Genomic DNA, 24,955 nt, shown 5'->3' with positions numbered 1-24,955 from the left:
GGAGAGCCGGGACGATTGAAACGCGGGACGGATGAAACATTCCAGTTTTCTCCGAGTGCAATGATGATAGACAGACTTCTTTAGGTCTGAACATAGAGCGTGTTAACCTCCTTCTATCAGCCAAATATCTTCCTGTTATTTCCTTTCATCACGGAGTTACAGCCGATAAACGCGTTTTGATGGTCAAAAGTAAACTTCATTGGCGGTCACATTTTTTCGATTATTAACGAGGGTTTTTCATTTAAAGGTTTGACTGCATGCTTATTCAGTAGACCAGTTAGTGTTCTCCACAATCCCAGACTTTCATATTTCATGCTTGTTTACATGAGAAGCAAAACAGGCGATAATATCATATATCTATGTCGGGACAGTTGAAACAGCTGTTTCAACCGTCCCCGACCTGCCTGGAACTCCATGGATTTTAAGTAAATGCACAAATATCTGTGTTCGTACAATTATTTATGGAGGTGAGACATGGAAAAGCAGTTTTAGAAAGATGAAAATATATTTGAGCCCACCAGGTAGGGGGGGTCGATTTTTCCCATGTTATCCTATGGAGACGGACGGGTTGGGGCGCGTTATTTGGATGTCCAGTGGTATAACCCGTGTCGAAACCTAGTGAAATGACATTTTCTACAATAGAAACATGATATAAATAGAAAAACTTACTGTTCTAGCTATGAAAACAGCACAATCATCTACAGTGCATGATATTTCAATAACCGCTTTATACGCGCTTCAGGATGACGGCAATTAGTTATTAACAGACATTCACAAAGACGCATAGTCCTAAAACAATCTATCTATAATAACACCTCTTGGAAGTACCATCCATGAAATACAGTAAAATATTAAAGTTGTTGGAAGTTTATATGGCTCAAACTGTACGTTTCATTCGTCCCCGCGTGCTGTTTCATTCGTCCCGTCCAGGAGGGACGGATGAAACATTACGCACGTCCCACTTTTGCTGTAATAACTCCTGAACGGTTTTGTCCAAAGCTAAAAATACAACTGTAGTTGACAGATGACACGTGTAAGTTGCTAGTGACAAAATATCAGCTTTCAGTGTGATAAGACCGCTTTGTTAATTACGTTTAATTAAAAAGTGTTTCAACTGTCCCGGCTCTCCCCTACATATGCACTTATATCTGCTTACAACTACATGATAACGTGTAATAAAGCATGTACCACATGTGTATATATTGTTTATATTGTTGCTGTACAGACCTAAGTCTTTTTACTGCGACTTCACGAGGACAGTTTGCAGCCGTGAACACAACGTTGATTCAAATCCTCCCCACACTAGGGCCAGGAACTCCCCCCCCCCACACACACACACCCATCCCCCCACACTACTATTGTCCACACTCTGCCACACAGTGAGGAGAGGATAATGACAGCCTTGATGTTTACCTGCACCATCTCTTTCCACTCTCCTCTATGAATGCTTGCGCACTCAGTGCCCCCCCCCCCCCCTCCTCCAGGGGGCTGCACGGGGCTTTGCATGGCTCCCCCATAACTCTGAAGTGGACGGCGTACTTCTGCCATACCGGTCGGGCTACGCTGCACCTTCAAATGTTAATGGCTCATTCACAGCCATTAATGCACACGAGCTGCATCAGCATGTCTGCCTGCTGCTTTCTGTCTTTAAGTCTTCCCATTATATGGTAGTACAGAGGAGATGGGTATAGGCAGCCACTGGTAATGAGGCTGGGTTTTCCCTCTGGCCTTCCCTTATTTCCACTACAGACAAAGTGAAGGCCTTTTGTCTTGACTGCAAAATGAATTGATTGGAATACAAATGAGAGCTCTGACCCTGTCTGACCCTATTTTGCAGCTGATATGACCAAGAAGGGCTCATCCACTACCCTTATTTGTTAGTACACTGTGTGAGCAAGAATGGAACCCACGAATGTGTATCTTTGTGTGTTGTAAGGTTAGACTGACATATGGTGCCAATTCTGGATTTTTGAAAATTTAAAACCTGCTGTAAATCTAGCCAGACAAGTTTCAGTCCAAAAGAGTCCAGGATCGGCTGTGAAGAACCTGTGTTGGTCTAACCTTTTGTCCTCATTCTGTATGTCTGTCCCAGTCCTGTAACTCTATGTTGATGTGTTTGTCATATCCCAGAGGAGGAGAAGCCTGCGGTGACCAATGTCACCGTCAGCGACGTATCGTGGGACAGCTTCCTCCTGTCCTGGTCTGCTGAAGACGGGGCATTGGAGGCCTTCCTGATCGAGGTTACCGATGCAGAGACAGGCGCTGAGTGGCAAAACCACACAGTGCCCGCCGATGCTCGCAGCCTGGCCATCTCTGGCCTCTCCTCCACCACCTGGTACAGGGCCAGTCTGTACGGGGTGTTCAGGGGGGCCCTCTTAGACCCGGTCTTTGCAGACACCATCACAGGTATCAACGCTGGGGCTCGCTCTTTCCTTTGCTTCATTCTTCTTCTTCAGCAAAGATACTTGTCGTTTGTCTATTCAGCTCTGGTGTGGTTCACTTTGACATTACATCGACTCTAATAGGTGCTACAGAAACACACCAATCTTCATGTCTTAAAGAGTTAACTTTCATTGGCTATAACAGATATTAAAGGATTTCAAGACTTTTCTCAAAAACATGATCCAGCGAAACAACTGGAAGCAAAATGATTAACTGAGCGATGTTTTTGTGATCCCAGAGATCTCAATTTGACAAATCCTTGTGACTGAAATTGTGTTTCTGCTACCCTTGTAGGGATGGAGGCTGGTTTTGTCCATCTCTGCTCCCATTTTCTGAGCCAATACTGTTTGTATAAAGAGAATCTTCCAGCTTTGGTGGTGGAAGATATTCTTCACTGGGTTAACATCCATTCAGCCAAGTTCACAATCCAAATCGCCTAACAACACCGCCTCATCAGCCATCCATCATGCACGTATCCCTTCCTTTGATGCAGGAAAATGGGCTAACACTCACCAACACAAAACCCATTCAGTCTGTATGAGCCCAGTCGCAGAGACGCGTTTGATCCACCTTTAAGGTGTCAGTCTGCCTGTTGGGACGAGTCCAGCCTACAGCAGCACCTGGTCTGTCATGTTAAAAGGCAGAAACGTATAAAAAAACGTCAGAATGTTGTGAAACTGGGGCACAACAGGTGCTCTAGCTCCCCACCCAGCACACCAATCACAGTCATTACCCATGGTAAAAATGCTGTGGATTACAGTACGTGCCAAAAGAGTGGGCTGTAAACAGTGAAACCAAAATCTGCTAATGATGCCTTGTAATGGCCTCTGAGCACCTTCACAAATAAAGCAAAAACACTCTCACTGTCACCCTATAAAACTATTACTAGACGTCAAAAACAAGCAGTTTCTGTTTTTTTAGTCAGCATCAATTCAGACAATATCCTTCAACATTTCACTGACGAGGATCAGTCAAGTGGAAGAAAGATGGGAGGACTGACAGAGGACAAAAAAAAACCCTGAGGCGCTTTTGTCACTTTGTGTGAGGCCTCTCTTCTGTATGCATCCCCAGTTCCCTCAAGTCTTCATTCTCATGCTGCCACTGCCCCTGGGCTCTGGTGCTAGGGTGCCAGGGGCTTCTGGGGCCACGCAGAATATGGCATGCGCTCAACACGGCCCATTGTCTGCATGCTAATGGCTGGTGAAACCATCTTAACATTTTTCATTAGCATCTCTTAATCCATAAACATTCCAACTAGTGAATACAAGTGCTGACTAATTTGATTATGTGATGCACGGTGGCCATCGTTGGTCAACTTGAAGTAGACGTTGTGGGGGAAATAAAGTCCTCTGAAAAGGGAGTGAGGAAACTTGGGTTTTATACAACAAATTGATGGAACCACAAAGAGATGTGGACGGCTCCCAGAACAAGCTCCACTCGGTTGTAATTCGTAACACCACAAGCTGCTCTTGTAAAGTTATCAGGCGAGACTGGAACCGGCTCTGGGCTTTCGTTTGCAGACCCCCCTTTTCTGCAGGTTTGCTGGCGCCGGCGCAGACCTCCTCCAATAACAGGCTCCCTTTTGTGAGCGGGGATTGTGTCCCCTCAGGTCTTAGGGGTGTGAAGGGATATGGAGTAGAGGGGTAAAAGGGGTGGTGCTGCGAGGGGGGAAACAGTAGCAAGCTAGCACATGTTAGCTGATGGATGTGGCCCTCCCTCTCTTCCACTGACCAGCTAAAGCCGCCCGGCGGCTAATGAAGAGTGACAGCTCCCTGGGATTTGTCTGCTCTGCTTCTCATTTCCACCACTTCTTCTCGCAACAAATGCCTCATGCCTTTTTACTCACAATAAAAAAAGGGGTTTCAGGCTAGTTCAAGGACCCCTGAGACCCTCGCATTTGGTCTAGTGTTTTAATGAGCACTGGTGTTGGGCTGGCTTTCCTGAGCTCACTTATATCTACTTCTTTCCCGGCTGCTTTTAAAAGCTTTGTCTGGTCCGTTGATCCATCTGTGCTGCTACCGGAAGTTTCTCCTGCTAATTAGCTTCGGCCGACTCATGCTCTTTACAGACACAGCTGTAGACTCCTGTGGTCTTACACCCTCTCTTGCTATCACTGCCATTATTAGCTGCTGCTAATGACTGCTTAACTACCAGCTTTTGCATTGTAGGCTACTGCACTGCACTTTTCTAAGAGAAGCAGCTGTAGTTTGACAAAGCCTTTTTACTTTGAAATTCCTGTGATTGCACAGTAATAAGATCATCAGACCAGGGCTGTTACTATTTCAAAAAAATTAAGTTTGAATGGATTTGAAGAATTGTGCAATTTGTTTAATTTGAATCATTTCAGGTGCAGACACAAGGCCCATACACATCAACATGAAAAAATGGCAAAGGTCTGCAGTGAAATCAATGGATTCCAATGAGATTGTTGCCATTCATTCTTATTGCCATGGATTATTTTGTGGGCGGTGTAAATCTGCACATATTTCAAGGAAAAGTGACCAACATCAGGCCCTCTAGCAGTGCTGATTGGGTGAACAGAACCAGGTCAAAGCCCAGAATGGAGGAAATTGCATTTAGTCTTTTAGCTATGTGGCACTTATATTTAAACTCCACTGTTGGAGTATTAACTGTTCTACAAAACAGGAATAGATGGCGGTCTGTTATGGGAGACGAGTCATTGAACTATTGCCCTGTTAGCGACTAAGCTAATAACTAGCCTGCCAATGGTTAGTTAGCAAGTTAGCAAGCTCGGATTTGGTAAAAGCCAAGCAGGAGTAAACAGGCCATTGGAGAGGAAGCAGAGAGAAAGGTCAGGGCTGCAGTGACTGATTAGCAGGTATCTCAGCTCCAGTAGGACGGCTATTAACTCTGTGAGCGGTAGTAGTTCTTTTAGAACTAAATATTTAGCAGAGACGCACCTACTTATTTTGTAGTGTCTTTTAAAGTTGTTACCGTTATCAGTGGTGCCTCCACTTCCCTACAATTTTCATCAATGGTATCAAATCAAAAATGCTCATGTTACTTCTCAGATGGTTTGTGATTATCTATAAAGAACAGTTAGTGTAAGGGGCCAATGATTAGTAGTTAGACAGACAGGAACGGCCCTGCTGGAGTCCAAGCTTCAGCCTGTGCAGCTCTGATCTTCTTATTCAAGGAGACTGTAAAAAATTGGTTGTGAAATATTTTTCCCATGGTCAAACAGTAGTTTTCTGAATAAAAAGTGGCAGCCCTAGGTTAGACTAATTGGTTGCTTATCTACAATTCTATCTCTATCAGTTTCCATCTTACTAACCACCGTGGCTTTGAACGGCCAGTTAAGGCTCAACAACCGGATCCTTCTGTGTTTTTCACCCGATTGCTGTAAAACTCTTTACGCTCTGCAAACTCAGGTTCTGATGCGTGGCTTTTTATGTAACCAACACTGTCATTTACCCTGATACACTCTGTTTCGCTGCCATGTTCCTCACATTTCAAGGCCCACTGACTTTTCCCTGTTACTCAGAGGCCGAACCGGAGATGCAGGCTCTCGTCGTCTCCGACGTCACCTCTGAGAGCTTTAGGTTGGCCTGGACAGCTGAAGAGGAAACCTTCGACACCTTTGTCATAATGGTCAGCCAGGCCGAGGGCCCAGGCCAACCAAGAGAGCTGGTGCTGGGTGGGGAGGAGTGGAGCACAGCTATCACAGATCTCACCGAGGACACCGAGTACAAAATCGAAATCTTTGGGCTCATTTTGGGAAGAAGCTCCAAGTCTGTAATGGAGTGGGTGAGAACAGGTACACGGTGAAGGGATAGAAAAGAGAAATCCGAGCCGTGAACTGAAACTCTGCACTGGTCTTGTCAGCGTGGTCAATGTGTAGCAATGTCCTATCTTGTCACATTTGTCTTAATGGTAACAGCATGAAAACATGATCATTAACACCTGTGTCCTGACGTTTTGTCTGCTAACCTGTTAACAGAGCGTTGTGCATTCATCTAAGGCGCTTAACACTGCAAGAAATGGTTATCTTTTTAAAGGAATCCGTTTTAATGATGATGGTGTACATGGCTGCCTTATGTGCCTTGAGTCCGATGCTATGTGTTAGTCTGTCAGTGCTTCTGATTAGTTCAGAGAGCACAGTCTGGAGCCACATGGGCCGCTCATGTCAGGGCCCCAGACTGCTGCTGGATCAGAAGTAGACTGAAACATGGCTTTACTGATATCAACCTTCTTTTGAAAATTGTTCTTGGCCAGTCTGATATGCTGGATATGAAGCATCTATATTGCTGATGCATTATTAATGTAGTAATGTCTTGGTCATAATAGGGAATAAGTATCCCATGATGGTTTGAATGGCAACCCAACCTTAAATTAATATCATTGTGGATCAATAAGAAGTTCTAATTTAAAGATGCTGAATATCTGGACATAGAGCCAAACAGCTTCAACCCAAAACTATCAGAAAGGCTTTCAAATGTCATGTCAGTCTACCACCGCCACCCCCACCCCCACAACCTTCAGGAAATTTACTCAGCTCTTTAAGCTCTTCGCTCCGCTACTTTGATTGTGTTGTCTCTGTCCGGTCGTCCTCCAAAATGTTGTCCTTGACTGCCTGGCCACATGTGTCCGGGTCGCTCTTTGTAAAGTGTGCTTTGGTGGGGCTCAGTTGTCTGTGTCACATAGAACGGGTGTGTGTGTCCCCTGTACTCCCTCGGGGTAAGTCTTTACTCTTGGGTTGTGTGGCGCATGTTTCACTTTTGTGTTGCCATGAAATGGGGGCAAGTTAATCTCCTCAGGTCTGTCACGCGAGATACTGTGGCTCGCTGTTAGCCAAGAAGGGTCCCACCGTGAGCCGGGCATCCCCAGGCCCCTTTTGTCTGTCTACCTCGCTCTCTCTTACATGCTCTCTTTCACTTCCTAACGCGTTCCTTTCAGTGGTGGATCTGCCTTGGCTACAATAACATGTTATTCATGTGTGTCTTTTCTTCGTCTTCTGTCAATTCTGAAGCAGAGCCACTAATTTATGTAAATGTCTCGGAAGATGTGACAGACATACCTTGTGTTCTGTTGTCTGTCCTCGCCAGTCTTAAAACGCACACAACACATCAACTAAAGCTACATTTTGTCTGTGTTTGCCCCTGCCTACTGGGTATGTCTTGTTTGTGCCAGATGTGGGTCCACCCAAGGGTTTCCGCTTCTCGGATGTCACGGACACGTCGGCCACCGTTCACTGGGTGGTTCCCAGAGCGCGGGTGGACAGCTACAAGGTCACCTATGTACCTGCTCATGGAGGTCAGTGTCCTGCAAAACAGGTACCATCCACTGTCATTCGATTAACAAGACTGAACAAAACTGTAAAACAAGTCAAGAAAGTAAGAATTTACAACATTAAGATCTAGCCCTGAGCAACAATAGTTTTATATTCCAGTTTATGAATGACTTCATAGCCAGTATGGACATTCGCCCTGCTGTGTTATTGCTGACCTATCAATCAGTTCAGTCCTCCATCATCTGCAGAGCAAACTCTTTTCTCCAATGATAGACTGCTTCTGCCCCCTAGTGACGGGTTAAAGGTACTTCTTCTGAAAAAGGCGTGTGGGTTCCAGAGCATAATGAAAATAATCATTACAACATCAGATAGAAAAAGAAAATTAAACATGTTATTACTTCCGTCATGATATCTATGAATATATTAAAGGATATCTCCAAAGTAAGTCATTCAGCCCCTTTAGATCGGCATGCATTGGAATGAAAATGCAGCCTACTTTTCTTAAGATTTGAATTTGAACTATTTTATTTAACCCATAAATGTCAAGTTCCCTCATAAGTTGCTAAGTAACAGAGAAAGATATGACACAAAAGTGTCAAAAGCCTGGCATTTTAAATATCAATTAATATACCACGCAGACCTCACTCTCTGAAAATACTGAAGTCATCATAATAAAAGTACATTTGAAGATGTGGAGAGCACAGTTCCATGAGAAGGCAGCTGGCTCAACATTAATTCAATTCAATTTTATTTTATTTTATTTATAGTATCAAATCATAACAAGAGTTATCTCGAGACACAGACTTAATCTGATGGTTTGTGAAGTTAACACAATCCTTTCAGTTATAAAACAGTTCTTAAATAACAGGTAATCATGATGATATTAATACTTGATCTATCAAGTCAATTCCATCATATTTTCCTTTTAGAATATGCAGCTATAAACCTGACCTATAAACCTGATGGTGACCAAAATAGACCTAAATAGACTAAAAAATCCTAACTGGCCGAACTTGTGATATCTTAACTTGTTGTGGTTTGGACGTCCAGGTAATGCTAAGACCCTGACAGTGGACGGCTCGGAGTCTCAGACTGTGCTGCCCAACCTGACCCCCGGGGTCACCTATGAGGTCACCGTAATTGCTGTCAAGGGTCAAAGGGAGAGTGAGCCTGGATCGGACAGCGTCACCACCGGTAGGACTGATGTGGCTCACGCACTAACACACACACACACACACACACACACACACACACACACACACACACATTCATGCTCTTAAAGCTCTGTACAGACATGTGTTTTTGCCTACATTTGTCAGTTTTGTGATAATTTGTGTGCGTGTGCGTGTGCGTGTGCGTGTGCGTGTGCGTGTGTGTGTGTGTGTGTGTGTGTGTGTGTGTGTGTGTGTGTGTGTGTGTGTGCGTGTGTGTGTCACAGCTCTGGATAAACCCCGTGGTCTGACTGCAGTCAATATCACAGACACTGAGGCCCTGCTGCTCTGGCAGCCCGCCATCGCCACTGTAGACGGCTACGTCATCACGTACAGCGCAGACTCGGGTACGTAGTGCAAACACACGCAAACACACCATCAAACACAGACAATACGTATAGCTATGAAAACACATGCTGTACATAAAACGCCATTGTATCTCTCTAATAAATCGGGAAGCCTCTGTTGGTGTGTGTGTCAATGTGTGTTCTTGTTTAACCTTCGTGGGGTTCAAAAACCAGGAGTCCAGTATACTTGTGGGGTCCGGACAGCTTTGTGGGTCCAACGTGCTGGACCCCACAACTTTAAAGGGCCGTTTGAAGGTTAAGACTTGGTTTTAGGATTAGGGTTAGAATTAGGTTATGGTTTTGGTAAGGGTCTTCTCTGCGCTCTCTGTCGTTGCAGTGGCTCCAGTGATGGAGCGCGTGTCAGGAAACGTCGTGGAGTTTGAGATGAGCTCTCTGACGCCGGCCACGCACTACACTGTGAAGGTCTACGCTGTGAGGGACCTGGCCAAGAGTGCAGCCACCACCACTGAGTTCACCACTGGTGAGAGTTCCTACTCAGAACTTAATTTCAGCTTCACAGATTCACATGTCACAGACAAAGCAGTCAAAGAGCATGATGCCAAAGCGATGTCAGGCAGAAATATTTCTGATTTCGGGATCATACAAATTCATTATTTCTTATGTCTAAATTGCTAAAATACCATGATTTAATTAAATATCAAATTGCAGTATTCATGTTCAAAGCAAGAAATAGCCTATTGCCTGGGAATATACAAAAGATGTTTTCTGAAAGGGAGGGAGGGTACGATTCAAGGGGAAGAGGAAATTTTAAGACTAATAGATGTAGAACATCAAGGAAAAGATTATGTTTATCAATTTGCGGAGTTAAATTGTGGAACAAACTAAATGACAACCTAAAGCAAGGCCCAAACATATTCCTTTTCAAAAAAATGTACAAAGAAATTAGTTTTAGAAAGTATAGAGAAGCACTGTAGAAAGTTTTGTTTGTGTTTTTTGTTTTGTTTATTTATTTAGATATATGTATGAGGGTATGTGTGTGTATATATATATATATATATATATATATACATATATATATATATATATATATATATACACATATATATATATATATATATGTTTCTTGTAAGTCTAGTATGGATGTGTTATTATTTAATCTGCTATAGATAGATGATAAAGAAAGAAGAAAAGAAACAAAAACAGTGTAAATGTGTGTAGGTATCTGTGTCTGTGATGTGAAAATTAGTGATGCATAAGATTTTGTATTTGCTAAATTATTAAAGTAGAGAAAGGGGGTCAGACCTGATAAGTTGTATGTGAACTTCTTCCTACTCCTTTTTGAACATGGGAATTTTTTGTTAGAATGTCTTTCAATCATTTTGGAAGATTGTGCTGACATGACCTTATATATCTGTCACTTTAATTTTATACTGTATATGTATGTATGAATGTATATAAATAAGCTATGAGCTAAACAAAGAGGCACTGAAACAGCTGATAAAGAAACTGATGTTGGTAAAATATGAATAGATGTTGAACAGATGTTGACAGCTGTTGTGTTTTTAGACGTGGACGCCCCTCTGGACCTGGCAGCCAATAACATTCAGACAGAGAACGGTATGCTGACATGGAAGCCACCTCGGGCTGACATCACCGGGTACATCCTGAGCTTTGAGTCGGCAGACGGCGTTGTCCGTGTGAGTGGACACCAGACCTCCACCCATCTAGGACGGCATTCAAGCTTTACAATGTGTTTGGGAACCCTGTTTCTGACCATGTTTCCCCCTCCAGGAGGTGGTCCTGAGTCCCAACGCTGTCTCCTATAACATGGCCCAGCTCAGCGCCTCCACAGAGTATTCAGTCAAGCTGCAGGCCATCGCTGGTCCCAAGAGAAGCCGAGTCATCACTACTGTCTTCACCACCAGTGAGTGGACTCAGAAACACACGGGACAGGTCTCAGCCCTGCTGGGCTCTGATGGCGTTTTTCCATTGATGGTACCTGCTCGACTCGGCTCGACCGTGGTGCCCCGTCCTCCTTTTTTTCATTGTAGATTGGTACCACCTCATGCGTGAGGCGAGCCGTGGCTGGTCGTCATAGCAACACACACACAGAACATCGAAGGTGTGTTGTTTTTGATTCTCGGCGTGTTGCCACAGCCAGAAGGCAAATTAGTTTCTAATCAACCTGGAGGCAGCAAAAAAAAAAAAGATAAACTATTTAAGCATGGCGGGTTTGTTCAGGACACCTCCCGCCCCCGTCTGTCACCAGCCCCGTCTCCGACCAATCCGTAGTTTGCAGGTTTTCATGTCCCCATTTGGTCTCGCCTCAGCTCGCTTGGATCCTCGACTGAGGTAGTACTACAAAAATTACCTGTTAGCAAGTACCAGGGACTTTCGTAATGGAAAACCAAAAAAGTCTAGCAGAGGCGAGTCAAGTAAATACCATGCAGTCGGAAAACACCATAAGCCTGTTACAACAAATACATTGCAATAGCTGTATTTTTTATAGTTATAATAATGCAGTGGGAGGGTGCCGGGTAGGCTCTCTGTGGTTCACGTTCCTCCCACAGTCCAAGACTTTTAGACTGTGAGATTGGGTTCATTTATCTATGATGTTATCCTTATGATGGACTGGTGTCCAAGGTGTACTCTGCCTCTCCCCCATACCATGCTGGGTGGCCCCATATGAGTCTGTGCCCCCAGCCATAACAGTAGCCAAAGTGATCCGCCAATCCGTGTGCACCCAGCACACAGCGCAGTCAGACTTCAGTATGAGGGTCATTTTGCAGCCCCATCCCCTCTCTATTTTCATTATCCATCATATCATGTGTTGTGTGCTTGTGTTTGTAGCTGGCGTCCTGTACAGACACCCCAAGGACTGCTCCCAGGCCCTTCTGAATGGAGACACCTCATCAGACCTGTACACCATCTACCTGGGTGGGGATGAGAGCCAGCCCGTCCAGGTCTACTGCGACATGAGCACTGATGGAGGTGGATGGATTGTAAGTCATTGGCTATAATTGCAAAGCCAGCTGTATCGCCACAGTGCTGTGGATTAAGGTCTGGCTACACCACAGATGCATTCTGGGAGATGGGAGAAAAAAATGCTCTGTTTTTTTTTTGTTGGATGGATGGAGAAAATGCCACATACAATATTGAATAAAGTTAACTGTTGACACAATGCAATAACATGAGCTATTTACATTAGCTGATACATGGTTACACCTCATTGGCTCTTACCAGTGTATCGCTGGGCATAGCAATCAGCAATACTCAGCAATTCATTTCTCTTCTGATGTTTGAGTCTATGATCTGCTGTGCCTGCTGGATATATAACCCTCCTGTTGTCTTTGGGTCAAATTTGACCCATTTTCAAAAAAATGTGTCTATCAGAAATTTGGGTTTCTTTCAACCAAATTGTCAAAAAGGAACATTGGATGGTTCCATTTAAAGCTCTTCTCAAGTGAAATGAAGGACCAGGAGGACACTGCTTTCATTGAATTTTTGGTGTTTTTATTCAATTTGATAGCATCTTTCTGCTTTTTTTAAAAACTCAAACGTTAGGTTGAGTGTCCATGAATGCCATGAATAAGTGTTAAAGCCGTTGTATGAGTTGGTAGAAGTGGGGGAAAAAAGCATAAAACGTGCAAGTGACAAAAAACAAAAAAGGGTCAAAAACGTAAAAGAAAATGTCAAATAAGCAAACAGTTTTTTGCAAAAAAAAACATTGAAAAGACAACCAAATAGAAAAAAATTAAATAAATTACAAATGCAAAAAAAAAAATTGAATAAGGTGTCAAAAATAAGGCGGGAGGACAACACAAGGGATAAGCACTTTTGTCAAACAAATTATATTTTTGTGCTTGTTTGGCTTAGACATTTTGTTTTGAACCTATATGTAAGAGTGGGAACATGATGTCAGATGTATTTCACATACAGCTCATTTGACGTGATGACACATTGTCTTTTGTCTTCATATTGACATATTGTCTTCTTCCAGGTGTTCCTCCGACGACAGAGTGGTAAACTGGAGTTTTTCCGCAACTGGAAGAATTACACAGCTGGCTTTGGGGACATGAACGATGAATTCTGGCTGGGTAATTTAATCATCGCATAATAAGGATATGGACATATCAATATTTTCCGCATCCATTGTTTTCAGTGGCATTGCATTCCATGGCTTGATTTGGACCGGACTAGTTCTGGTTCAGTGATTCACTTAAGTATAATAATTGTTCAAATTTGAATGAAACATATTGAATTAATAATACAAATGTATATTGTTTATTGATCCCCAGTGTGGATATTACAATTTGGATAATGGAATGAAATAGATACACCTTGAAACATGTAAAAGAATTCATTATCTGATAATAATAATAATAATAATAATATCTTATCAAAGCCATCAGTGGATTGTTGTCATTGCGGTCCGTCCAGTCAATACAGGATGTTCTCTGTCCCTCAGGTCTTTCCAACCTGCATAAGATCACAGCTGGAGGACAGTACGAGCTGCGAGTGGACCTCCGAGATAAGGGAGAGACAGCCTACGCCCAGTATGACAAGTTCTCCGTCTCCGAACCCCGGACCCGCTTCAAAGTCCACGTAGGAGGGTACAGTGGAACAGCAGGTAGAGATGGCTTCTGCAGCCTGCACACCCGTTGGTGCCTACTGAAGGCACACATATGCTCAGATATATAATTGGGTGTCATTTCTTAAAACAGCTGCTCGGTGTAGATTTTATCAAAAGTTAGTCAAACTGGAGGAAATTGTGACTTTGCTTGTGACTACTTTCAGTGGCAGATTAATCCACATTTGACACACTGATGAGCTTTTATGATAAAACACACACAGCACTTGTCATAATATTATAAAATAAAGATATCCCCTTTGCCTTTAACTTGTATTATCACAAGGAACAATACAATATAAAACAACACTAAAGGATACAGACATGCATCACACAGCTACATTAAACATCAACATCAAAATAAGAATTTTCTATTCCAATCCTTTCTATAGTTTAGGCTGTTCAAGAGACATGCATCCCTAATTGCCCTGTGCTCCCGGCTGGCCCCTGACCACCCGGTGACATGTCTGGGTTCATTAGGGACTGTACATGAGATGCGTTCTGTAGGGTTGGATGTCATGGTGCAATGTGTGTTTGCCAAAGTGAAATGGTAAACTGAGTGTGTATAACATGGTCTACTGTTATTTTAGCCAAAACATTATTGTAATGTCATTATTTTTCCAATGATGGTTCTGTGAAGAGGTGGGGTTTGTCCATTTTTACATAATTTGAATCAAATTTGCTTTGAATTTGTTGTGATTTGGATTTTGTACATTTGTGGGGACACTTCTTGGTTAGGGTTACTCTTTTATTTAGGTTGAATTTCTACTCTATTTTCATCATAACTATTCAGTAGGAGTTTTCACAGACTTTCTCAATTCGTCATGAACCTGAAAAGAATAAAATCTGACTTGTCTGGGCATTTGACGTGTTCTTCTGTGACATAAATGCAACGGAAAGTGTACCAGCGTTTATCCGGCTCCCTCTGCTGTGTGTCTTTGCAGGTGACTCCATGACGTACCATCACGGGCGTCCATTCTCCACTTACGACCACGACAACGACATCGCTGTCACCAACTGTGCCCTGTCCTATAAGGGAGCGTTCTGGTATAAGAACTGCCACCGCGTCAACCTCATGGGACGATATGGAGACAACAGCCACAGCAAGGTGCAGTATCTCGGTTACTGTTGGTAATGGTGTCCCATTAGTCTGGATGATAGATAGGAGGGTATTCTAGGACTCCTCAAGAGGGTTTATCTGGTTTTGAAGGGCTCCGAGGGGTCCTTTATGGGGTTCATGGGTTAGCCTTTCAGAGGGTTTAGAGCAGGGGTGGGCAATTAATTTTCCCAAAGGGGCCACATGAGAAACAGGGACCGTTGTGGAGGGCCGGACCAATCGGCTAAACTCAAATCGGCTCAGTATTAATTTTATCTCTTTATAAAAAGCAGTAAATTGGAAGTCAATAACAATGATTATGATTAGGACATGAAATAAGTGAAGCAGACATAGTACAAAATAAAAATAATAATAAATCCTTCATTAGTCCCGCAAGGGGAAATTACAATTTACACTCTGTTGTCACACACAGGCCTAAATTACACACACATGCTCAGTACTTATGCATGCACTAATGGAGAGATGTCAGAGTGGGGGGGGGGGGGGCTGCCCATGGAAAGGCACCCCAAGCAGTTGGGGGTTCGGTGCCTTGCTCAAGAGCACCTTGGAGGTGCCAAGGAGGTGAACTGGCACCTCTCCAGCTACTTGTCCATCACCATACTTTGGTCCGTACGGGGATTGAACCAGCGACCCTCTGGTTCCAAAGCCAACTCCCTACTGAAAATGCAATTATGTCACTATTTAATCAACATCCACAAATGCAATTGTGACCAAAATTTGCATGTTTTCTGCCATTTTTCAAAGAGCAGCATTCAAGTAACTTAAACTGCTATTGCTGTTACTAAAACTTTTTCCTTAGAACATGGAACAGTGAAGAAGAAAGTTCAAAATGCCAATGTGATGTCACTATTTTCAATGTCATGTGCAAATCGGCCCTTGCCTATACAGCCAATGCCGGATCAGCCATCCAGTTCACATGTGAGAGTCCTTGATGGAGATCCATTAAGCCCAGTGTGGACCAAAGATTTGCGCTGAGACAAAATCAGTGTGTCTGACTTTCATGCTGAAGATTCCCAGACCGGCAGTCAACGCGCGCCCATAAGCCCAATTTTAATTTTAATTGCTGAACCCTAAAGCTGGATGTGTTTTTGATTTATTTGTTTATTTAATACAGGGACAGTGCATGTTAATGGACAATTCTGTCAATATGCCAGAGTCAGCCAAAAGGCTATTTTTCATCTCAAGTTCCTAGACATTAACAAGTCAGCCTAAAAGTAAAATTACATATTTACATAACAACAAAACAATACAATACAAACAATATATTATACTTTGGGTAAAAGTACTACTGTTCAAGCTAAAAGTTAAGTTAAATATACACTAGAAACATAGCTGACCAACAGTCCGACAAGCGTCAAACAAAGACATGTACACACACTATTAATGTGCACAATGTGTATACAAACCCTTTATCTTTCTTACTATTTTATATATGTATATAGATGCTCTCAGGAACTGTGCACCATGTCCCCCCCTCTCTCTCTGTCTCTTTTTTCTTCTTCTTTTGCACTTACATTTTATGTTTTTATATTTTGTGTTGACACTGTAAAGGGGTTGCTTCAATCTCATTGCACAGGTACTGCACTTGTGTATAATGACAATAAAGGCTTTCTATTCTATTATGTTCTATGCACAAGACAAGAAGCCAGCAGGGGACAGTGAGAGCAGATCTAACTGTTAATGGAAATGACAACTCTGATGGGTCAATGAGCCAATTTATTTTACCTGGATCTTGAATGCACTACATGTGTTTATTTTTGGTAGGTTATGGGGGTGAGGTTCCACTCTTTAGCAGCGCAAACAGTTAGCTTTATAGTAGCTTGTTTCAGATGCTACTGAGTATCGTTCCTCGCATATCTTCAGTGCAGACCTTGTGCTCGCCACAATCACCCTGAATGAAACAACGTAAACGCGATGATTGTCTCCTGTTGATTAATGAGAGGCTGAACTAGAAATACAAACCTCCGCTGTGGGTGTCCACCATCCACCATTAACCACAAGTTAAACGTAGTTTTGTTTGCAGAAAGGCACAATTTTCTCCCTACCTTATTCACACCATAGTTATCACAAAGCAAGGATTTTAGAAGTGTCCAATGCTGATGTTCATCTCTTCCATCTAGGGTGTCAACTGGTTCCACTGGAAAGGCCACGAGCACTCCATCGAGTTTGCTGAGATGAAGATCAGGCCGTCCACTTCAGGAATCTGGAAGGAAGAAGGAAACGATCATAAACACAGCCCCCCCCCCCCCCCCCCCACCTCCCTCCACTCCACCCCCACTCCCACTCCCCCACAACCACCACCACCACAACCACCCTCCACCAACACTGCTACACTCTATCCGGACTCCCCGTAGACCACCTGGACTCCCACACCCCACGCGCCCCGCAGCGATCAAAAGCCACTGCCGAGGTCCCCGCTACCTCCATCTCCCCGCCCCCCCCCGTTCGCTCTCAGATCAGCATGGACACACCATGAGATGAGAACTACTCTCTCCTCCCCCCCATCCCCCGTTGACACGGTTGTGGAAATGCTGCAAATGCGGAAATCGATGTGCATGTTACAAACTGGACTTAAATCAAGCCCACACAGATTCTACTCACGCACCAAAGATAGCAACAACAACAACTCCATGTCCCCTGATTGTGATCCATCCTCCGGTGTTGCAGCATTTGTGGGGAGGCTTGGGCTTTATGTTGTGTACAGTCATTAATACCGTTCCTATTTCATGTTCGGGGTATGACAGAAAGGACAGGCTGTTTATGCAGTAGTACAATGTGGTCTTGTTTAGGTTCAGGGCCTCTTTGCTAAAAACCGATAATACATTTCATACGATTCAGCAATTCTGGATCATCTTACAAAGTCTATTCCTTGTACAGTACTGTACAAGTATCTAAATGAAAGATTTGGAAAGGGATATTCCTCAGATGGCATCCCTCAGATGTCAGATATCTCTGTCTAACTTGCCATTTGTTTGTGTTTGTGCTTAACTTGTCTCAGTGTCACTTTATCCTCCCCAGGTTCCCTCGTGTCACGCAACATCTCACGTGATAGAGATGGAAATGAAAAGAGAAAAAAAAAAAAAATATATGGAAAAGTATTTTACCCCGCCACATGCCATGTCCACTTGGATGGCGATGTTTTCATTCATTACGTCAGCCCCTGAAGGCATCATGCACAACGAACAGAGGAAAGAAGAGCTGGTGTGTTTCCGTGTGTTTTGTTTCTGCTGTGAATCCGAGGCCGGACCTGTTCCTTAGTATATAATGAGATGCGGAGATGATATTTTCTTTTCTTCTGCAAAATGTGAAAACATCTCATATGTGTGGAACGGGACGAGGCACGGTGTTGTTGACAGAGAGAAGGTGTTTCTGTTGAGCATAGTAAAAGTCTCCTGTTTATGGCCGATAGTGTTCGAACCGGCCAGACTAAGAATTGCCGCCCCCCCCCCCCCCCCCCCCCCAGCCCTGCCACAGCAGCAGCACACTAACCACTGACCCTGTGCAGAATGCCTGTGTAAATTAAGTTTGTTTTCATGCTTTGTTTGTTATAACTGGGTGAACAACCGGTGTTTCTCTGTGAACTGTGTTACAATAAAACACTTTGTTTCAAAGGAACTTGTTCAGGCCTTTTTATTTTTACTCAAGGTCCACTTTCGATCCCATCTCACGGTCTTCCTCACCGTGCAGCGTTTGAGTCATGGTAACCACGGGTTACCATTTTTGGGCTCCCTAAAGGTCCAGTGTGTAACATCTTTAGTTGTTTATTAGCAAACTTGTCCTTTGTCATGAATATTGACCACCACCATTAATTCCAAGTATTCCTATTGGCTTGAAATGTTTCCATTTCCATGAGCTGGGGTAGATGCTCCATATTCATGCTCCATCTTGAAGTACGTTAGCCGTACTAAGGACATAGCCTACTGCTCCACCTTTCATGTTTTCTCTGTCACATGATGAACTCACAGGTGCTGCTGATGCTGCTAACAGGTATCGTTGCCAACCGGCTCCGGCAGGTTAGAAGAAGGAAACATGGAGGACCACCAAAAGAAAAAAAAGAGATTGAAAAGGAAAGAGACGGGCTTTTTGAAGCGTGAAGGCCACCGTAGCTGTGACACGTACTTTGAACTGCGTGGTGAGAGAGAGTTGATGGAGATATATGATCTTAATGCTAGATGGGAGACATTCCTACACACTAGACCTTTAAATTAAGTGAGTAGCAGCCAATGAGGGTTTATTGAGGAATTCTAAATGAAGGAAACAGGGAGGATATGTACACATATATACTGTATATATATATATATGTATATATATATATATATATATATATATATATATGTATATATACATACATGTATATATGTACATATATGTATTGTATATGTATACATAAATACAGTGTGCTAAAGCATAAGACTCTCTTTCTCTCTCTCTCTCTCTCGCTTTCTCTCTCTCTCTGTTAATTAAGGAAATTGTGTGAAATACAAAAATGTGCATCGGATGTGTAAAGATCTAAGTGTAAATACATGAATAAAGATTGATTAAGGTTAACTAATATACTCCAAAAAGTTTACTACAAAGTATTATTGTGTCTTGCGTAACAGGCTAAAAATAGAAACGTGTTTATAGTGTGTCACGTATCTGGTGTGTGTGTGTGTGTGTGTGTGTGTGTGTGTGTGTGTGTGTGTGTGTGTGTGTGTGGTGTGTGTGTGTGTGAGTGAGTGACTCCGCTGATTTGCTTCGGTCGGTTATCTACAAGGATATTAAATCAAGGCTGAGCCATAAAGGCGGAGTCTTCAACACATGCGCATTGTAAATGGAGTCGAAGCCCAGATATCATTGCGCATGTGCCACGACGTATCCTCTTTTAAGCCTCCTTAGAGACCGCCGTGTTTGGCACTTGTCCATTTCCTGGTTCGCCCTGCTGGGAGCGGCTGTTGCCCTCCCGGCATGCTGTGCGACTTCCCGACTTTCCTGCTGGTCTACAGTACAAGGGTATGGTACTTCTGATGTTTCAACAAGATTTTTCTCTTATTTTAGTTTAGTTTGAGTCTGTTTTCAGAGTGTTTGTGTGCTAGTTTTCAGTAGTTTTGGTTTATGTGTGAGAGCCAGGTAAATTGGGCCTCTAATGTCTACATGAACATATTAATAACATGATGTGTAATATTTGATCTGTAGTGCATTAGTAGCACAGTGAGCCCTCCTCCTGTTGTAGCTAAAACAGAACAGATTTACATTGATATGATCTATATTAGTTACAACCATACAGTAGTAGTTGGGGGCATATGTGCAGTTTGGTGACCCATATCCCACTATGGGCCACGCCAAGACAGCTCTATGAAGAAGCTGATTGGTCGGTTTGGCATTTTACCTCGATTGGTCAATAGGCAAGGGGGTTAGCCTCTCCTCCCATGGCGCCATTTTGATGCTACGTTAGCCATAACCCGCCGTTAGCATCCCATTGACTGCCATTCATTTTTACATCACTTTGACAGTGAATAACTTTACATTTGAAGCGTTTAAAGACTCTATTTGTTTGTTGTTCATTTCCAAAGAAACACAACAACTTGTAGCTCACGTTATGGCTCCGTAGCAGACGTTTTCATAAAAATAAGCTAACCGACTACGCTGCTTATCGACTACGCGACTTACCGTCGCGTAGTCGATAAATCCCTGTATTGTCAGGAGAAGCTCGCAGACAGTTTGGACTTCCATCAGCTGTTTAGGTTTAATTACTAATGCTAAGTAGCATGTTAGTTAGCAGTAATTAGCCTTCGCCTATGTTATCTACTAACATATACCTACCTCTCCGTCTCAGCTGATTGGGAATGATTGAGATTTCTCTTGCACAGCTACCAGAAGACTTACAACTTTCAGACAGGTTCGTTAAAATACCACAACGTCCCATCTACGTCGTCTACGGATCTGTTGGTCCATTTCTTAAACTGTCTATGGCCACGCCAAGACCCGCTCTACGAAGCAGCCGATTGGTCGGTTCGGCATTTGACCTCGAGTGGTTAACCCTGGTGTTGTCCTCGGGTCAAATTTGACACGTTTTCAAAATGTTTACATCAGATGGGTTTCTTAGAACCAAAACACCCAAAAATAACTTGGATGCATGGATGTACTGTATGTTGTACGCAACCCATATAACGATCTTTGCACGCAAAATGAATGATTTTTGGGTGTTTTATTCCATTTTATAAAACAGTATCGTGACTAAACTTTGACTGTTAGTCAAAATAATTCATGATGTCTGCTTTTTTAACTCAAAAAATAGGTAAATTGTCATATAAATTAGGTGTATTGACCATGAATTTAAAAATAAAACGTTGAGTAAAGTGAAAAGCATAAAAAAGCCAAACACGTTGGAAAAAGCACCAACAATTTAAATTCACTTTTGACCTGGATTTTGACAAAAAATAAGATATTTTTATTAAATAATATTTGAAAAATCTGTATAAATAGCCAAAGATAGAACACTTCAACAATATCACAACATTAAAACTCAACATTAAGATTTTATGCTCCATGGTAACATGATTGGTTGACTACTTCCAGGGACTGGAATACGGCTGAGCGTCCCCGGGGCAATGCGGAGGACGTGTCTCTGGACGTTAGTGAAATGTCTCAGCGTGTCCGGCCTGCTCGTCCTGTCTGCTCACATCTTCACCGTGAAGAGGACAGATCCGGCGAGGCCGAGCCCCCTCCCAGCCGCCGAGTACCGGCTCCTCTCCCCCAACACCTACGAGTACACCCTGACCCCGGCCGCTGTGTTCAGGGACACCCCTCCCTTCCTGCTCCTTCTGGTCCCTGTGTCCCCTGGGGCAGCTGCAGCCAGGGACGCCATCAGGCAGACATGGGGGGCTCCACGGCGGGACAGCCGAGCACTGTTCTTTGTGGGGCTCCCTGAGGGGGGGCGGGGCTCTGATGTCCAGGCCGAGCTGGAGGAGGAGAGCAGGACACATGCCGACATTGTCCAGATGGACTTCCAGGACAGCTACCACAACCTGACCATCAAGACCCTGATGATGATGAGCTGGCTGGCCAGCCACTGCCCCAAGGCCTCCTACGCCATGAAGGTGGACGCGGACATCTTCGTCAACGTCTACCTCCTGGTCCGCATGCTGAGGAGCTCGCCGCGGCGAGGCTTCATCACCGGCTCGGTGATCAGTGACGGCCGGCCCCGCAGGGACAGCAACAGCAAATGGGGTCTGCCGGAGGAGCTGTACCCCGCCGACAGCTTCCCCCCGTACCTGTCCGGAGCCGGCTACGTCTTCTCGGCAGACATGGCGGCCAGGATCTCCTGGGCGTCGCGGTTTGTCCGGATGCTCCCCCTGGAGGACGTGTACGTGGGCCTGTGTCTGCGCGTGCTGGCGGTGCGGCCGGTGTACTCCCGCAGCCTGATGCCCCCCAGGAACTTGTTTGAGATCCGGCACCTGGACTACGACAGGTGCACCTTCGCCAAACTGGTCATTGTCAACAGGTTCACGCCTTCCCAGCTGCTGCACATGTGGCGGGACTTCGACTCAGGCTACAGCAGCTGCTGACTGCCATTCTTGGGTTAACCCTAACCCTCTCAGCATTAACCCTCCTGTTGTCCTCGGGTCAAATTTGACCCCTTTAAATCTGAAATATGGGTTTCTTTTTAACCAAATTACCACAAAAAATGGATTGGATGCCTTAAAATGCTTCTTGCAAATACAATTAATCCCTTTTAGGGCTGCACAATTATGGCCAAAATGATAATCACAATTATTTTGATCAATATTGTGATAACGATTAATTATCATGATTATTTGTTGATTTTAACCAAAACTAATTTTTATTGTCACATAGACTATTTATAACTGCTTTCACATCCATATTATGCTACATTCTTCTTATGTTGAAGGTGTATGTTGTATAGACATACAGCTGCAACACACGTAAATGAAAATTAGCTATCTGAAATAAATAGCGTAGGACTTTTTTTTTTTCTGTATCTCGGAGAAAGCTCCTTCACTTGTTTTCAACAATAACTGATTAAAAGAGCTAGGGAGAGAGGGGGAGGGGGGTGCGATGGATGCTACTCCCAAAGAGACAACTGATCATTATGAACGGGTCCAGCACGGGTCGAATGGCACATACACACGTTGTGTGTATGAAATGTCTGTATCGTCACTGCGCTGAACTATGAACTATGATATTCTGGCCATGGGTCACATCTCTGGCCCAGGTCCAGGTCCTGGTCCAGGTCCAGCAGGCTCCGTCTCACACGCTGTTAGTCTACCAACTGAAGTTAGTTAGATTCAATAACTTCTTCTGTGTTCTTTGCCGTGGCGGCCGCGATAGCAGTTACCCTTGGAAACACTGGTACAAATACAGGTTTGTCCCTCATACTTAACAATATTCAGCTGTGTTAATAACAATTAAAACTAGACAAATCTCAGAAGCGTGGACTGGGAGAGTAAGAAGAGCGAGAGTAGAGGAGAGATCCAAACACAGGCACGGCTTAACAGAAGAAATGGGTCATGTAACGCAAAATTAAATCATATCTATATAAACAGCATTGCAGCGGATGCGAGGACATTAGGTGCACCGGTGCATCCTAGAGGAAAAATATTACTTGCGCCCTAGAGCCCTGTGAGCTAACAGACCCTAACTAGCACTGGTCACTGCTGTTGTCTGAAAAACAACAGACGGGACAAAATGTTGCGTTTACTGGTAAACTGGTAAACCTTGAGGCCGACGTATAACCGACTGCTATCTGTTGAGTTGTCCTCCCGTTACTCTGTCCTCTGGGACTGTCTCCATCTAGAAACTAAGCTGCACGGGGTGCAGGGAACTACTCTGACTGGCTCATGATCAGACAGTGGTTTATGGAGCGTTAGATGGTCTTTGCAAAAAAAAACAGACCGTTCTATGAAATGACGCAATTAAAAAATCGCTTCATCACGCAAATTTGATGGGAAGTCAAAATTGTGATTAAAATTGTATTAATTGTGCAGCCCTAATCCCTTTCATTCTTTTTGTTGTTTTGATTATTTTTTGGGGGCTTTTCCCTTTATTAAAGTGACAGTGGATAGACATGAAAGGGGGGGAGAGATGGGGGGTGACACACAGCAAAGGGTCGCAGGACTCAGCCAACATGGGGCGAACGCTCTTACTGGGTGATCCAGAGCCCCCCCCTCCCCCATCACTTTCAGTCCTATACGTCCCTCTGATCTTAACTATTAGTCAAAATAGTTACTTTTTGAACTTAAATATTTGGTATAATTCTATATATATGAGGGTTATTGACCATGAATTCCAAGAAGTAGTGTAAAACTAGTGATAGTAAGGTGGTGTTAGTGAAAACTTAAAAAAAGTCATAAAAAAGGGACGAAAATGTCAAATTTTTGTCAGTTTTTGATTCCTGAGGACAACACAAGGGTTAAGGAAACAAGGAAAAAAAAGCCATCATGCACTCAGACATAAGGGTGGTTAGATTGTCAATGAATGAATAAGTCATTTGAAAATGATGGGAAACTTATTATTATTATTATTATTATTATTACTTGGTTCATTACATAATATGCACTACATACAACTTTAAATGTCTTGTTGCTTTGACCTTCATGTTCAGTTTATTGTCCCTTAAGTCAAGGAACACAGGAACCAGAGAAGATTTGCTCTGAAGATGAAGAGGAATGTACATGTTTCCGTCAATCAAAAGATTGAATAGCTAGGTCTTTTATCAACAGCGGTCAGTTTTTAAGATGAAAATGTGCAAAAAAACTATCCTTATCACTTTTTTTTTGAATGTATTTCTGTTATGGAGCCACCCTGACCCACCCAATAGAAACTCAGAATGTATGATATTATAGTGATGTATAATATATGACACACACAGACTTTGTCACCTGTGTGTGTGTGTGTGTGTGTGTGTGTGTGTGTGTGTGTGTGTGTGTGTGTGTGTGTGTGTGTGTGTGTGTGGTGTGTGTGTGTGAGACTATATTACTGCTGTTGCCTTGGTAT

At 43.5% G+C, this 24,955-nt stretch overlaps 3 protein-coding genes across 4 annotated transcripts in view; all 3 read left to right on the top strand.

The window, feature by feature from the left end:
• tncb (tenascin Cb) overlaps positions 1-18,574 on the top strand; it is a 48,975-nt gene extending 30,401 nt beyond the window's left edge. The window contains 13 exon segments of the mRNA XM_032515754.1: positions 2,131-2,406; positions 7,594-7,716; positions 8,744-8,887; positions 9,132-9,251; positions 9,589-9,732; positions 10,779-10,909; positions 11,004-11,136; positions 12,063-12,214; positions 13,213-13,309; positions 13,681-13,842; positions 14,787-14,950; positions 17,080-17,146; positions 17,149-18,574. Coding sequence (XP_032371645.1) covers positions 2,131-2,406; positions 7,594-7,716; positions 8,744-8,887; positions 9,132-9,251; positions 9,589-9,732; positions 10,779-10,909; positions 11,004-11,136; positions 12,063-12,214; positions 13,213-13,309; positions 13,681-13,842; positions 14,787-14,950; positions 17,080-17,146; positions 17,149-17,189 — 1,754 coding nt within the window. The 3' untranslated portion in view covers positions 17,190-18,574.
• The window catches only part of LOC116689275 (dual specificity testis-specific protein kinase 1), a 45,967-nt gene continuing 35,581 nt past the window's right edge, over positions 14,570-24,955 (top strand). Inside the window, exon 1 of the mRNA XM_032515751.1 lies at positions 14,570-14,575. The gene's annotated coding sequence lies outside the window, so the exon portion shown is untranslated. The remainder of the gene's footprint in view (positions 14,576-24,955) is intronic.
• Positions 19,834-22,691, top strand: b3galt8 (beta-1,3-galactosyltransferase 8). 2 transcript variants are annotated; one of them, XM_032515752.1, is made up of 2 exons: positions 19,834-19,951; positions 21,518-22,691. In XM_032515752.1, the coding sequence occupies exon 2, from the start codon at positions 21,550-21,552 to the stop codon at positions 22,504-22,506; it is 957 nt and encodes a 318-aa protein (XP_032371643.1). In that variant the 5' UTR covers positions 19,834-19,951; positions 21,518-21,549; the 3' UTR covers positions 22,507-22,691. The 2 variants fall into 2 exon arrangements, with proteins under 2 accessions (XP_032371643.1, XP_032371644.1); XM_032515753.1 differs by lacking the exon at positions 19,834-19,951 and adding an exon at positions 19,986-20,068.

Source organism: Etheostoma spectabile, chromosome 5 (genome assembly GCF_008692095.1).
Source record: "Etheostoma spectabile isolate EspeVRDwgs_2016 chromosome 5, UIUC_Espe_1.0, whole genome shotgun sequence".
NCBI lineage: Eukaryota > Metazoa > Chordata > Actinopteri > Perciformes > Percidae > Etheostoma > Etheostoma spectabile.
This window is presented reverse-complemented; position numbering and strand designations above follow the sequence as displayed.

Excerpts from the sequence above, each read along its gene's own strand:
- b3galt8 (XM_032515752.1), top strand. The coding sequence starts at position 21,550 with ATGCGGAGGACGTGTCTCTGGACGTTAGTGAAATGTCTCAGCGTGTCC.